General features: G+C 33.4%; 4 protein-coding genes across 5 annotated transcripts; 1 reads left to right on the plus strand and 3 right to left on the minus strand.

Annotated features, from left to right (window-relative positions):
• Nucleotides 1-1,015: 1,015 nt before the first annotated feature.
• LOC120258042 lies at nt 1,016-4,797 on the minus strand. The gene is made up of 12 exons (XM_039265382.1): nt 4,550-4,797; nt 4,334-4,447; nt 4,184-4,241; nt 3,145-3,225; nt 2,943-3,014; nt 2,609-2,856; nt 2,442-2,513; nt 1,947-2,063; nt 1,759-1,840; nt 1,607-1,653; nt 1,424-1,505; nt 1,016-1,316 (listed from the first exon to the last, which is right to left on the minus strand). Exons 1-12 carry the CDS (start codon nt 4,774-4,776, stop codon nt 1,233-1,235), a joined length of 1,284 nt encoding a protein of 427 aa, XP_039121316.1. The 5' UTR covers nt 4,777-4,797; the 3' UTR covers nt 1,016-1,232.
• A 490-nt stretch (nt 4,798-5,287) lies between these two features.
• LOC120257968 (NADH dehydrogenase [ubiquinone] 1 beta subcomplex subunit 10-B-like) lies at nt 5,288-7,796 on the minus strand. The gene is given in 4 exon segments (XM_039265281.1): nt 5,288-5,600; nt 7,320-7,361; nt 7,455-7,665; nt 7,667-7,796. Coding segments are annotated over 3 exon segments (309 nt in total). The 5' UTR covers nt 7,742-7,796; the 3' UTR covers nt 5,288-5,600; nt 7,320-7,338.
• A 161-nt stretch (nt 7,797-7,957) lies between these two features.
• LOC120257960 (protein SAMBA) lies at nt 7,958-10,954 on the plus strand. Its single transcript, XM_039265268.1, has 3 exons — nt 7,958-8,149; nt 8,228-8,338; nt 10,661-10,954. The coding sequence occupies exons 1-3, from the start codon at nt 7,996-7,998 to the stop codon at nt 10,750-10,752; spliced, it is 357 nt and encodes a 118-aa protein (XP_039121202.1). The 5' UTR covers nt 7,958-7,995; the 3' UTR covers nt 10,753-10,954.
• LOC120257959 lies at nt 10,770-12,021 on the minus strand. Of its 2 annotated transcripts, XR_005535936.1 has the most exons (4): nt 11,728-12,021; nt 11,590-11,637; nt 11,346-11,506; nt 10,770-11,193 (listed from the first exon to the last, which is right to left on the minus strand). XR_005535936.1 is itself a non-coding variant. In XM_039265267.1 (3 exons), the coding sequence occupies exons 1-3, from the start codon at nt 11,945-11,947 to the stop codon at nt 11,415-11,417; spliced, it is 360 nt and encodes a 119-aa protein (XP_039121201.1). In that variant the 5' UTR covers nt 11,948-12,021; the 3' UTR covers nt 11,282-11,414. The 2 variants fall into 2 exon arrangements, 1 of the variants encoding a protein (XP_039121201.1); XM_039265267.1 differs by lacking the exon at nt 10,770-11,193 and having other exon boundaries at nt 11,282-11,506.
• Nucleotides 12,022-16,645: the final 4,624 nt, after the last annotated feature.

Here is a 16,645-nt window from a genome sequence, read left to right on the forward strand (position 1 = left end):
AATAATGAAATCATGATGTGGCCAGGTTCATTGTTACTAGGTCCAAACATGACCACTTGAACGGGACCAAACCTGAGACCGACAACGTGGCATGTGGGCCCCGCTTAACAAGCACCCAATCAGACCGCGTAACGTGTGCTCCACATCCGACGGCAGGCGTTGTACGATTGGATATGGATTCCATTCTAGTGCAGCCTAGTGGACTACTAAATATGAGAATGTTATTATTAATTATTATTAGTATTATTATATATATCGTTTTGTTATTTTGGAATAGAAATTTAATTTTTATTTTATGTATTTCTTCACAACTTTAAATCCAAAAAAACTATTTTTGCAAACAAATATAAATGTAGTCAAATTGCATGGAAATCTAAAACCCCAACCAAAGTAGTACACAGCCATAATTACAAATGAAAAATGTGATGGCTTGGATCAAACCTATCAATCACTATCCAAACCTTCTTTAATACCAAAAATTTAACTTTATATCAAGCAGGACACTTTTTTTCTCAACCAAAATAAAGTCAATTTCATTGCATAAATTAAATTGTTAAAAAAACCATGAAATTGATTCAATGCAATAAACGAGTGGAGAGGAGATTGTTTTTGCCGCCACCAGCAAAAGTTCATATTTTTTTAATTAGTTAAGTCTAATATTAGATATATTATAGAGAGTTAAGTGCAACATTGCTATATAAAATTAAATATATTTAGTTAATGTATAATATTTAAATTAAAAAGTAATCCTAATTAAGGGAAAGAAAAACTATGGGAGGGGAGAAAGAGATGGGGTGGTTTGTTTTATCTTCTGTCATGGGCCTTACAATGAGCTCTCAAAAGTCACTTTCAAATTGAACATTGGATGTGACTCGTTTGCCACCTACAATTGTTGGCCATGTCCACCTTATTTTGTTTTCATTCATGCCTCTAATGAGTTCAACTTGAATCAACTGCTTTGACTTTTATCACGTTTAAAATCTCAGAATAATAAAAAATTAATAATAATAATATAAAGTAGTACAACAGAGAAATATGAGCAACCAGAACCAAACGATTGTACATATTAGAGATAGCAAAACAAAAATTATATATATCAAGAACAACAAGGAGGAATGACAATATCAATCCTTTGCATAATGCAAGATAATTGATAAGGAAATCAGTATTACTCATGCATAGATAACTGCCGATTCAAACTGAGAACTGGAGTAAATAAAAAACATTGGAAATTAGAAGATGGAACCTGTCATAAATCTGTGCTTTAGAACCGCGTTTGCGATAGGCCTTTGGCGATAATCAGGACTCAGCATGGCCTGTATGGAAGTTGTGGTAATGTGGATAATAATAAACTCATGAAATTGTATTGGAGTTGAATGCAGTGAAATTGAATTTATTTATGGATATGTGAAAGAAAACTGACCTGAAGTAACTCCCAACCAGCACCTTCACCGAGATCCAGAAACTTAACAGCTTCTGTCAAACGATCATCTGCTAAGCAGTACCTAAAAACATGAAAATGACTCAGATCAATTGACCAAAAATGAGAGTAGGAAAATGTCCACATTTAGACATGTAAAAAACTAAATTGTAGATGATTGCTCACTCTCTTGCAGCAACAAGGTCAAGTTGGAAGGTGCTTTCAAAGAGCCTCTGTGATAATGACGATTAGGTGACAAATAACGTCAGGTGGAAAAAGGAGATAAATATGAAAATTATGCAAAGCAGGTTTCTAGAAGCACGTTAAGTGAAACTTACTTGCAAGGAAAGCCCATCAGTAACCCCCGCTTCACAAAATGGAATGAATGCCAAGTATGCAAAAAGAAGTCCTGCTTCATATCTGAGCAAAAAAAGTGCTGTTTTAAAGATCAGATGATTTTAACATAACTATTGCATCCAACAAATTCACATCGACTTCATAAACTTTGAAATAACATGTGATTTACATGTCATCAGCAATTCCATAAGCTCGTTTCTCCAGTGGAGCTGAAGCACCTGCAGCAGATGCTCGATGCCATAGGCCCTCTGAGAGCAACCCGGGACCTGTTCCCAGAGATGAAAGCCTGGAATCCATTAAACACCAGTTACTTCTTGTGAAACACATTGGTCATCTCAAGTTGTCTATTTGATTTTATTGACAGAACCAGTGAGAAAATGAATGATCTACAACAATGAGAGGTATGCCATGAATAAAATTTAATCTAAATCCATGAATAGAAGGTCATATACAAACAAGTTGCTTCAAAGGCAAATTATTGATAGCATTAAGTTGGAGCTTGTAATATATAATCCATATAAAATTATTTGTAGAAGATATATTAGCAAAAACAAGTAACATAAGACGTCCAATAATATTTCCTGCCTCTGCAATACAAACAAGGTGAGTGCATATACCAGAACTTAAGCAAAGTAAATTAATTGAACTCCTCAAATCTGCTCACCCAATATCAACTGAGAAGGCCAAATCACGGAGCCTTGGGACTAAATAAGCTGCATCACTCTCCACAATTGTGCTATAAAAAGAAGAGGAGACTCAATTGACTGTTCAAATAAAACAAAACCTCATGAATATTAATACTGAGTGACAACTAAATCAAATGATTCATACTTGAGAACAACTGAAGCAGGACCCAGGCTCTGGTGCAGTCTATCATGATCATGCATGTATGCCAGGCCATTAATGGCCCCATTAAACAATTTCAGAACAAACAATCTTTTGCGTTTAATTTTCAGCTCCAGTTCAAAAGGGTTCCATAATTTCTGTGCTCCATTAGCAAGATCCTTTGATATCACTTCACTGGAAACTTTGGCATAGTCAGCAGCACTGTAACTTCCATCATTACGGAAAGCAAGCCACTGCATGAAGAGACTTCTATTTGATGGTATGCATTACAAAAACTTCATATATGCTTATTATGAGGCCAATAGCTGTTATTCCATACCTGCTCTCCAGTTTTGGTCTCAAAGCCTCCTAACAAAGTCTGAATATTCTGACAGATACTTTTCGGATCACTCTGTAGGATATAAACAACTTGATTGATTAAACAGAATGCCCTACTTTCAAGCATGGCTTTATAGCAAATCAGCTTTAATTACAGTACAAAACAAAAAAGATTATACGCCTTTGGATCATAGTTGTCTCACTTGCAGAAAAGCATGAGCATTGAGCTCATTGGCAGCCATCATATCTGCTTCAATACCTCCAGAACGCTGTCCAGGATAAACCTTGATAAGCAGTAAGCAACATTCAGCAAACAGGCCACTTAACAATGTTTTAGTTTGTGATACATTCATACAGTATAGTCATAAACAATCGTGTGGAAACCAAAGCAACAAACTTCATTCAAATATTCCAGTAAGATGGCGTCACTGGTGTAATAACGTTTCATATTTTTTTCTTGGTTTATCTGATGCCCTGACAACAAACCTAGAACTTGAACTAGATCACAAATAAAGAACCATTTACCAAATTCTGCATATTTTGAATTCTCAAGATAATCAGCCCTGCCCCTGCAGCAGCTTGTGAATAGAATCTCTTAATATCTTTCACCAAAATATCATCAACTCCTCCAACAAAATATTGCTCTCAGAGAGTTACTATGACCAAGACAAACACCCTACAAAGCTAATTCTTGTATGAAATAGAAAGAAAAAAAAAATCATGAACAAGACAAAAGCTACTTCAATGCAGTGAATCCATCTATAGTTGCATGTCAATTAAGCATTACTACAATATGGCATGTGAAGAAGATGCTTTTGTCCACCTAACCTACTTTCATACAAATCACAAGCCAACTTAGTCATCAAAAATACATTATCAGAAAAACTTCACCATTTCTATTAAGATAGCAATATCTACTATGACAATCTATAATCTTCGCTTAATTATGTTCCTCAAACTAAATGTCCTTACTTTGGTCACCACAAAAGATAGTTCTTTTAAAGAAAATAGTGATATCTACATTTAAAAAAACTTAAAAACCACTATGTCAAAGCAAAAAAGGAACATTCCAATTTAGTATTTTGAATCCTAATAAAGGAATTTATCAATACCTAGTGTAATATAATACCATTATCATTCACCAAACTATGAGAACCACTAAGATAGAATTTTAAACAGGAAAATCCATATAATCTTGGCAGAAGAGATAACTGATGTGATTAGGAATGTGTCTATATATACCTTAAAAATAACCCGAGTTCCCTTTAATGGACCTTGGATAACTCTACCCTCATAAAGCCTGAAATTAGACTGTGACGAGTAGCATTACCACATTAGCAAGAAGTGCAATTCGCACACAATCACAAACTGATGCCATTTCAATGAAGGCACCTGATCTTCACTTGTCCCTCTCCCACATCCTGAATTCTCAACCGCTCCATCTCATCAGATGCAAATCCAGCAGAACTGATAATTTGAAAACCTCCCGATTGAAATGATGAATAACTGTCACAATTTGAGAATTCACAGTGTTTCATAGCTTCCATGCTTCAAAATAATTTCTCAAGATGATTGAAATGATGAATAACTGAAATTTTGAGGACGAACCTTGTGATGTTCATGAAGCCATAGCTCCCGACGAACCTCCCAACCTGGAAATCATCAGGGTTTGTGATCAAAGCCGCTCTGATCGAAGAAACCCCTCGATTAGTAGTAGCAGATTGAGACATTGGGAGCTTCTTTGAGAACCTAAAAAGGAGGCGATCTCTGAGAGGCTTCGCCGGAGCGCCGGCCAGAAAACAGCGATCAAGAGAAGCGCCGATGACGACCGCCATTCGCTTCTCCTCTCGTGAACGGATAACAAAGCTCAGGGGAGTACGAAGGTGATATATATCTTAACGGGTAATGGATTGTTTGAGAACAAACCCACAACCCGCGAGCCGGAGAATAATGCAATTTTTATTTTTGAGAAAACGTTATTTTTTTTATTTTAAATTTAAGTAAAATTTTTAAGTAATATATTCTAGTATTTGAGAAAAGATTAATAAACTTAAGTTTAAACAATCAGACTATTTATAAATGTCCCTGATTAAAAAGCACATTTTTTTTAATAATAGACAATAAATACTTTTTTTTTTTTATGAATATAAACAATACCAAACAGTATTGAAAAACCCGAATATACAGTGTATATACAATACAAAAATAATATAAAACTCAATCCCGGACTGAACCGTGCATGAACAATATAAATACTGCTGAGAGAGAATTTGAATCATGATCTACCATTTACACTTTGGTATCATACCATTGGACTATCCGATGGTTGACCTGATTAAAAAACACTTGACAAGATCCCCTTGATTTCCATTTGCATTTATTTTCAATTATTTTCCTACAATTAAAAGCACAATGAAGCAAACCAAATCCTGGCACTGGCACTGGCGCAGTTAAATCACTGATTCGAGTAGACAAGGTAAAATAGAAAGTTTGATCAGGTTGTAAACTCTCAATAATATCCATTATTAAGACAACATAATCACCTCAACAGATAGGGTATTTTGCAGTAAAATGATTAAAAACAACCCGATCAAATTGACTAACACGGGTAAAAGAACTGAAAGAGCCATGGTTTCAGCTTCTGGATAGTCTCCATGACCTGTAAAAAGGAAATAAAAATCCGTTAGCTTCGTGATATGCAGAGTGATGATAACATGTCTAATATATTGAACCAAGCAAGTGGTACATTTCACGAATCAAAATATGGAAAATAACGGAAACAGAGGATTTAGGTTACATCGATTTACCAACTTTGGAAATGGATTATACATGGAAACATAACATGCTTATTAGAAAACAATTCAGAATTGGATGAGTTATGTGATATGGAACAGGGAAAGAAACAGCTTGATCAGATTCTACCTGCCACAGGACATTTATAAAGGAAGGGCAAGTTCATTGTCAAGCAGGCCAGATTCAATCCCTAGCAATAGCAATGGTTGGTCTCTGCGGAACAATGACCATAACCTTGCCACTCAGCCAGTTGATTTGCCATTCACCGAAAATGATTTTGTTCAAGTTGACCTTAGGCTATGCCCCTAATTTAGGTGACAACACTAAATACGGAATTTAGGACATGGGGACTACCCAGTGCCTCTGCAATTACAGGCTTGAGATGTCACAAGAGCACAATACTGGTATTCCAGCTAAAAGTTTCACACAAACGGTCTTTTACCACAACAAAACCTATACATTCATATATAAGTCCAGAATATTTCTTTACATTTTGACCATGTTGGGGAGCAAGATTTGCATGTGTATGAACAATTACATCAGACCAAGTCTCTCTCAATCTTCGTGACAACTAAGATTTTCCAGAAACCACAACACTGTTTAAATCCTTGGTCAACCAGGACATTGATTTTAGTCATCAAATGTGAACCAAACAGAAGGCAGCTAACAAATTAAATTGAAAGAACATGTTGTAGCAGCTTATGAAAAGAAGTAGGAGCTTTGAATAGAAAAGAACTTTACTATCCACCTCAAAATATCAAGTAAACAACTAGATCAACTTTGATTATTTCTAAATCTTGTATAAAGTTCAAGTCAGACTAAAGCAGTTGCCACTGAATATTATTGGTGGTCAATGAATGTTAAACAACAAAGTTTTGATGTGGATAATGGTATGAAAACAACTTAAATGCAATTGAACCATGGGACAGAAAAATAGCACAATTGGTACTAAATACTAATATAAGGATCAAAAGCAATGAGAACAACAAACTCCTTCTTTCCAAATCAAAATCAAGCTATACTTGATAGAGACTTAATTATGTGTGATACATAAAGCATAGAAATCTTTTGATGCCTAAGAAGAAATTGATGAATACAGAATATAATCTGCTGATCATAAGTTACAATAGTCTACGCAGTGATCATCTAAGAAGTTAGAGCAACATTTTTTTGTCTAAAGCTGGAACAAGGTATTCTTAGTATTATCAGGAAACACTAATAACTTTTTTTTAACCAAAGATATATCTAGAGGTAAAATGAATCCCATTATTCTCATTCTCATTCTCATAGTACCAATCATCCAGGTTCCTTATCCACATTCCTTTCTCGTAGCAATGCATCGGACATTGATTGTGAAAAAATAAATAATAAACTCTGCACATTTTGTTCAACTATGTTGTCTACTAACATCAACTTCACATTATCATAGATAATATCAACATTTCACAAAACGCAACCAAGAACTTCAGCAAAAACGATAAATTTAAAATCTTTCACTAAATTAGACCCAAGGACAACCAAATGATATAAAAAGATGAAGAGAAGACAAGCGAGATTTCATGTGTGCAGTAAGACTAAATCCTACCTCGAAATCAGGCACGGATTTACTCCACTTCCTTCTTCGGTCCTGCAAAGACGTTTCATTTCCGATCAAAATCGACCCAAAAAAATATGCGAATCTAATAAACCAAACAAAGAAAAGGGATTTTATTAGGGTTACCATGAAGCTCGGGAGGGCGAGAGTCCTTGCCCCAGCCGACACCGCGGGTGGCATCGAGGTATTGCTTGACAAGATGGCGGCACTTCTGATGGTGATTGACGCCCTCAATGCGGTAGCACCATTGGAGGCGCTCACGTATGATCTTTGCGGTCTCGATCTGGATCCACTTCTCGCGAACAAGGTACTCCCGCTGCTCCAGCATCGCCACCGGGATCACCATACGGATTCGACGGATCGAAATCGTCCGGCGGACTCTCATCGAACTCCACCTTCGCCTTCCTCACCATCTCTCCGATCTCTTCTCTTCTCTTCCTCCTCTGCTCCAATAACCCTTCTCGCTTCTCTCTTCCTCTATAAGGCTTTGGACCTTTCTTTTTGGGGATCAGCTGGGTTGGATAAAACATGAAACACATAAGATGGACAAACAGAATCACGCCACCTGTACTTTGTTATCCACTCTTTTTGCATATATATACCCTTGTAAAAACTAAGAATTTATCACATCTGAGTTCAAGACCTCACCATTCCATTGTGTTTGTGAATGAGCTCGCCGGCGAGATCATCGGTTTCGGCGACCAGCGGAGGCTGTGGAGGCGGGAGCAGTAGCAACGTGGCCTTCTGCGACGATGCATCCCCCTATCATTTCCCACCTGAGCTCATCTCTGCTCACGATCGCAAGGAGGAAGCCCTCTCCGGTAGTAACACCCATTCTCATCTTCATCATCTCTTTCTAGGGTTTCATTGGTGACCGAGTTATTTGTTTGGGGTTGTAGCGCTGAAATCGGAGCTGATGACGGCATTGCAGAAGGAGGTGAAATCACTGGACGAGGATAGTTGGATGTTCTCTCGTCCTCGCTCTCAGATCAACCTCATCTCCAGACCTGGTAATCCACACTCTTCCCTGGAAATAGTGTTATTCTTGTTCGTGTGATCTTCTTCATTGAATTCGCTGATATGAACCTGCATTTCTAGATTGTTGATTGACTGATGAGAACCATGAAAATCAATTGCTTTGATTATATCTGCTTTTGATCTTTTAATGCCAATGAGCTTTTGATTTTGGATGTTTGATTGATTTATGAGAATCATGAGATTCAATTGCTTTGCTTATATGTTCTTTTGATTTGTGCTTGATATTGAGATAATGTTTTTGGATTTTCAATTGATTTTATGAGAACCAATTGCTTTGCTTATTTCTCCATTTGAGTTTTCATTGATGGTTGGGTTGTAGCTTTTGGATGTTTGATTGATATTGTGAGAACCGTGAAATTCAATTGCTCTTGCTTACTTTTCCTCTGATTTGTTGTTGATATTTAGTTATAGCTTTTGAATGTTTGATTGGTTTTATGAGAATTATGAAAGTCAATTACTTACTTCTCTTTTTGATTTGTTGTTGATATTGAGTTAAAGCTTTTGGTTGTTTGATTTACGAGGACCATGAGATTCAATTGCTTTGCGTATTTATTCTTTTAATCCGTCTTTGATACTGAGTTATAGCTTTTGGATGTTCTATTGATCCATGGGAACAATGAGATTCAATTCCTTTGTGTATTTCTCCTTTTATTTTAATTTGTTGGTGATGTTGAGTTAGTACTTGTTTGGTGTTTGATTGATGTATGTGAACTGTGAGATTCAGTTTCATACTGTGTAACAGCTTTTGGGTGTTTATTGATTCATGCAAACCATGAGATTTAATTCCTTCACATATTTCACCTTTTAATTTGCTTGTGATGTTGATTTAGTGCTTTTCAATGTTTGGTTGACGTATGGGAACTGTGAGATTCAATTATTGTCTGTATATTTATTCTTTTGATATGTTGTATTTTTATTGATTTATGAGAACCATGAGATTCAATTCTTTCATGTACCTGTCCTTTTTTTTTTTTTGGTGATGTGTTATTGCTTTTCATTGTTTGATTGGTTTATAAGAACTGTGAGATTCACTTGTCTTGCATGTTTATTCTTTTGATTCATTGCTGATATGTGTTACAGCTTTTGGATTTGTATTGATTTATGATTTACTTAGCATATTTCTCCTTTTGGTTTGTTGGTGATATTGCGTTAGTTCTTTTCAATATTTCATTGATTTATGAGGACTGTGAGACTCAATTGCGCTGATTATTTATTCTTTTGATTTGTTAATGATATTAAGTAAATAGCTTTTGGGTGTGCTTGATTGATTTATGAGGACCATGAGGTTCAATTCCTTTGCTTATTTCTTCTTTGATATGTTGTTGTTGTTGTTGAGTTAGTACATTTGGATGTTTCACTAGATGAGGACAAGAAAACTTTATTAGTAATCCCTTCCTTTTTTTGGGTGAGTCAAACATAACCATTTCCTCCAAGAACTTGTTTTCCTATATTTTCCTCCAATGCCAAGACATGCATTCCATTGTGTTGCTAACAATGGAAAGAGAAGAAGCAGCATGTATAAATAGTATTATGGCCATGATGCTTAAATCGGTCCATGAGTGCTGACCAAGAAACATTTGAATAATCCAAAAAGAAATAAGTGTTTTCCTCCATTTGCTGACAAATTTCAGTACTTCACCAACCTCGTTTTAGGTTCATCATGGTTGATAATGATAATACTAGCAAGTAATAGGTTTTTGCACTGATTATATATAAGTTGCACTTTATGTATAGACACTAGTGTGGTTTCGATTTGAACGATGTGGCTGAGGATAACAATTACCCCTGTTTCACTTGTTTAGGTTGGATATTTAAAAGTTATGCATACATATGATTGATGATTTGCTGAGGAATATCGTCCTTTGTCATTGCTAATAAATCAATTCTTCATAGAAGGAAACTTGAAGATACTACAACGTTCAGCCAGCTTCTGCGTAAATAAACAGATAAACATGGGTTTGGACCTTTAATACACTAATGAAATCACACAATATAGACAATTCCGGTAGTTGAATTTATTTTTTATTGATATTTGTTGGGCATTAAAGTACTTGGAAATCTAGAAAATAAGTCAAGATGCTTCTCTTGAATACTGCATAGAAAAATTCATTAAAAGGTCTATAATCTATATGATGGTCATTAGCATGTAGTGAGAGCCAAAGAGAAGTTTAGCTATAACTTTTGGGACTGATTCACTGTGGCTGTTTTTAAATAGTTCAAGATTCAAAGTAAATAATCAATTATTTTTACAATTAAAATATGCATTCTTGCTGACAAAGCGGAGCACTTTTCAGGTGGATATGCTCACAAGCTAACAGAAACACATGATGGAGAACCGGAGAAGGGAAAAGAAGCGCCTCCTGAAGCAAACATTGCAAAAAGATGATCCAGATAAGATAACACTCTAAACAACAACATCATGATTATAATGCTGTTTATATACCTAAAGAATTGCCAAACAACGGAGTTGGTTGTGTTTAAGAATGGGCCAGCTACAGAGACACTTTCCTCTCTTTCTATCTATCTATCACTTTGGAGTTTGGAATCATCAATATGAACAACACTATTAAATAAAGCAACTTAAGTAAGCATGCTTTCTTATCATACAACTCATCAATCACTATTGAAATAAACCATGCTTTTGCTGCTTTTGAGCCTTGACTCTGGATTTTATTTTGGCAATATTTATTTTTAAGTAGAGCACGTTAAAGCATCCCTGCGAATCAACAGACACAAAGGGACCACCCGTGCGCTCCTCCCTCGGTGAGATCGCCATGCGATTAATGCGGCCAGCTGTACAACAGCTGGCGCCAGGATGTCAGTGTCCCTGCGGAACATCACCCACTTAAACCGTACCCCGAGGCATCCGTTAGAGAACAGAGATCTCTCTAATAAAATAAAATGTATCTTTTTTCTTTTTTTTTTTAATAAAATCAATTAAAGAAAATTATATCCATTGCCAGTGAATCATCAATCCACCTCAAATGCCTGCGGCGCGTGTGATACGCACGTGCTAATACAACCGACAGACGAGCACACGTGTGAGAGTTAGAGAACCCCTCCAAGCTTCCTATGGCGGCGGCCGGGCTTCGTCGCCGCCTTGAGACCGCGATGGCTCCGCCCCTCACCGCTGAGAACCACTGTACAACGATCCAAAACCCCCCATTCAAAACCCAGCATTAAAGCACAACAAAAATAGCGATTGACATGGTCGGCATTGTACCTTTGGGATCGAGAACCCTAACTTCGCCGCCGCCGATGGATGGTAAATCTGTGAATCGGACAAAAAAGAAGAGTTAGAGAGGATAAATAGGGAGGATTATAAGGATGAGAGATCAGTGTTGGGTTCTAGAACAAGGACCTGAAGGAGATGGGTCGTGGGAGAAGAAGTAGAGGACGAGAAGGCAGAAGAGAGTGAGGAGAGGTATCAGATGGATGGATCTCTCGGATTTGGAGCAAAATCGTGCCATCTTCTCCGTCTTGGTCTCGTCGGTCTCCTCATCAACAGCGGAACCACCTCCGGCGATCTCGCCATGGATCTGGAGCTTCGAGTTGGGCGATCCCAGTGACTGGCGATGCATGACGATGTAGAGAGATAGAAACGAAAAGAGAAGGATGATTCCAGAGAGTGAGATAGAAAGAAAGATAATGGGCTTTGGGCGTCGAGAATCCTTTATATGCGGGCCTTTTTACCGTTGAGGTTTGTTCTTATCCTCGCGGGATTAGGTTAGCTGTTTTTAAAGTACACGTGGCCACTATTCGAACCTAAACCTCTTATCGTGTATTTCCTTTTTTATTTTTTCAATTTAATTCATCATTTATTTATTATATGATATATATATATATATATATTTAGTCACGTTTACATGATGATGATGATGATGAACGAAGGAGAAAGAAAGGCGTAGTTTGTACGCGGGAGAAAGGAATGGAATCAATTCCGCACCATTCTTTGTTGTGAGCATACAATGGAGAGCTGGCCCAGTATTGATTGCTTGATTTAAAGATTAACTTGATAATGTTTTTATTTTTTTTTATTTTAGTAAGAAAATTTGTTAATTAAGATGTTTTAATTTAAGTTTAACTAGAGGAATGATTGAGAGTTTATTAAATGTTTGTATGTGATCTGGCATAAATTGGTTTGATGTTTTCCCTCCTAAGTTAAACAATTATTCATGTGAGTTTACTATTCAGTATTAGTATTAGTATTAGTATTCCCTTTGTTATACTGCACATGAGTTCAATTGTGATAAATGGATTACCAACACTAAATATGAATAATGGGATGTAATATTTGTTTGAGGTTTCCCTCCCTCTATCTATTTAAATTTTAATTAAAATTAATTGTATATTTCTCTCAATATCTGTTATGATTCTTCTCCGGAGATATGCTACTTTGGAAAGTATCAAAAATTTCAGTTGAAGTACTATCAAAGGTAATCAGGTTATCTTTAAATTTTGAAATAACATAGCTTTTAAGTAATTAAAGATTTGAAGTGAAATTTTAAATAGAGTATTTGATTTATTTAATAAAAAACAATTTTTATTTATATTTTTTATGAAAAAATCTTTATATACGATGTTTGTTAATGTTACCACAGCCTAACTTGATTTTTCATCACTTATCATAAATAGATGTATTATGACTCTATAATTAATAAGTTAAGAAAATAATAAAATAATAAAAATAAATTAAAAACTTTCGATTTATATTAAAAAAATAAATGTTAAATTGGTCAGCAGACTACTTTTGAAATAAACCGTTAGAGAAGATACAGGGAAAATAGAGAGTATTAAATTAAAATATTTACATTTTAATTTAATATTTTTAATTTTTAAAAAAATTCAGTTTGAGATTATATATAGAAAATCTTAAATATTAAATTAAACAATTCAACCCCTTAATTTATTATAACAAATAATTATCATAATTGTGATGATGAGATTTAAAAAACAAATTTTAGACTTTAAAATTTACTCTGAGGTTTTCAAAATAAGGATGGTTACAGTCATTACTTTAATGATCTTATCTTTGACACAACTTTAAAGAATCTCGATTTTTTCAAAACTATTTATGATGGATGGCTAATTCATTTATATATATGTCATTGTTTTTCAGTGTCAATACTTTTTGGAAAATGATATTTTGTTAAAAATTTGATTTTTTTTTTTAATTCTTTTGTATGATATATTTTATCCCTTTTCACTTTTTATTTAAATAGTTACTATTTTTAAAGTTGTAATTTATCCACTTCTATTATCTACAACAATAATATTAATAATAATATTTAGTTCTATTTAAAAAAATATTTGAATGTGAATTGTTATATGAATATTTAGTTCTATTTAAAATAAATATTTGGATGTGAATTGTTATATGAAAGTTACATTAAATTTTTTAAAGTATATACATGTTGTGTACGTGGCAGTAGGTGTAGTGTTGTTGTTGTTATTGGTCCCCATTTAATGTTAGCTAAAAAGTCCATGTGAGAGATTAGATGCACACATACACATAAACAAACAAAAGAACATGAATAATTTTGTGGATAAGACTCAATCAAGACCATGGAAATTGATAATGCATGTGCATGCAAACAATGCATAAAACTTAGACGAATATATAAATTGATTGATATATATATATATATACATAAATTTTTAAATCACAGATAATGTTCTAATAAAGAAGAGATGCTTATCATTAAGGGTGACATATGCTTCTGTTCAAGCTAATCTTGTTGTGATTATCCTTTTCATTTACATAAATACATAATTATTAACGTGATATTTTTCTTTAAATTTGCTGTTTTGAGTATATGAATTCTTGATAAACTATGGACAATATATATATAAAGAGAATTGTTGATTTTTTTTTCTGAAAAATAACTTTGTTATTCATGAAACAAGAGATTTAGTTATATCTTCTTGGGTTTATGAGGTTTGAGTTAATAATTCAAAATTCCTAATAATAATAAAAAAAAATCTATAAGATAACAGCAGTTGTTCATTTTTTGATATGGATTGGGTTGGGCTGTAGTAAGTGACGTACAAAGTGCAATATTTCATGGCCCAACATGTGGCCCAGCATTGCCCATTTTGTGCTTGTGCCTTTTTCTTTTTTTTTTTTAAATAACATATTAAAGTTTTAATTAGTTATAAGAATATATATATATATATAGAATTGAAATCTATGGACATTTACACTATAACTAATAGGCTATAATGCAGGTTTTTTTCACTATTTGAAAAAATTTAATTTCAAAAAGAGGAGGGGGAACCACACCAATAGCAACTCTTTTGTGATGGTTAAATGGCTGCTCTAGAGACATCCTTAGATGATGAATTTCAATATATATATACAAATATATTTGATTACTAACTTGCTAATGTAATATAAAATAACTAGTGAGGTCACAAAGTATCATTAATTGCACATTACTTAAGCAAGTATCGATATTATTTTTATAAAAAAATATAAAACATGTGAAAAATTAGCAATCACACATTATTATTTGACATCTTTGTTAACATGGTGGCTCCAATCTAGTCCAGATGACTTATCATTTCATTAATCACATTGTTTTTTTTCATCCTTTTCACATACTTGTTTTGTACTTTAATATCATAATTATTACTGATGGTGAAAATTGATTTATAACTTATCATTTTATCAATCACGGTGTTTTTTTTTCTCATATTTTTCATACCTGTACGTATTGCAATTCAACATTGTAATCATTACTGATGGTGAAAATTGATTTATGTATTTGCACTTGTTTTTTATTTTAATATGGTTATGATTTTTCTATTTTTTTAAATAAATAAATTGGCTTTAACGTGAGAGCAAAAACTTATTCATGAACTTTGAGGCATGAGCCATTGATTTTGAATACTCTTTTCAAAATACCGAGTCATGAACTTTGAGGCATAAACCATTGATTTTGAATATTCTCTTTTAAATACTTAGTCATGAACATTGAGGGATAAACCATTGGTTTTGAATATTCTTTTAATCTAACTCTAATTACAAATTAAGTAAACTGAAAGATTAGGAATGCAATTATTTTCCTTAAGTCACATCTCAAAGTCATGGCAATAACTAATTATAGCACATTAATTCTATGATACACTATTCATTCATGTACCAAATCTCTCTTTGATTAATATTTGATCCAAATTTATTTATTCAAAAAAAAAATAAATCATATTGTTATATATATATATATAGACATTGTCTTACGTTGGGTTTACATGAAGCTTAAGTCATATAACAACAACACTCATGAGAAGTGTAAAAATATTCCTACCAAACACCATGAAAAGATTAATGAAATGGACTTGTAAGTCTCAACCTACCTAAATCCAATGACAACCACAATTAGAAAAGTAACCACTAGAGTGAAAAATCATATATTATTTTGGCTTATCATTTCACATTAATACAAAAGAGCTTTGTCTTCCTAATTTGGTTTAGAATTTTTAAAAATATATATATTAAAAGATTATTTTCAATGACTAAAGGCAACATCATTAATTAATATAATATAATTAAGTGTGATTAGTTAATGAGATGGAAACTTTGATGTCTTTTGTTTCACCAAATGAAGCTTTACATTTTGTAATAATGGGAAATCATTCTTTGTAGTGACTTTATGTGGAAATGTTAGCCATACGTTTTTCTTTTTATGTCTCATTTAAAGGGACCTTATTTTTATTATTGTTTTCATTTCAAGCTCCATCAAATTAGTAAGTGACAAACATGCACACAAAGTGATTTGGATATTTAATATTTTATATTTAGTTGCTTTTGTATTTAATGTTTATGTGGGCCTATATATATATATATATATATATATATATATATATATATATCATATATAACTCAAAATGAAATGTTTTTATTTAAATGAATATTTGATTGATTAATATATTACTATTATTCTTTCAATTGATTTTTATTCAAGTTAGGTTGTTTAGGTGGTTGCGTGATGATGTTATTTAAGAGTAGAACATTTTTAAATAAATAATGAAAAGACTTGATATTAATTGACACTAAAAATTCTAAAAATTGGAAAACATCAACTGAATGGTTTTAAGAATTATGACAAAATAATACTAATAAAAATTCCGATTTGGATATTTATTCAATTTGATTTTATCTGCAATGCTCGATTAATTATAAATAACAAATCATGCTTACATAGAAACTAGCTAATATATATAAGATAAAAATCTTATTTAAATACCCTTTAACACATGAAATATAAGTAAATCATAAA

Source organism: Dioscorea cayenensis, chromosome 4 (assembly GCF_009730915.1).
Source record: "Dioscorea cayenensis subsp. rotundata cultivar TDr96_F1 chromosome 4, TDr96_F1_v2_PseudoChromosome.rev07_lg8_w22 25.fasta, whole genome shotgun sequence".
In the NCBI taxonomy this organism is placed as follows: domain Eukaryota; kingdom Viridiplantae; phylum Streptophyta; class Magnoliopsida; order Dioscoreales; family Dioscoreaceae; genus Dioscorea; species Dioscorea cayenensis.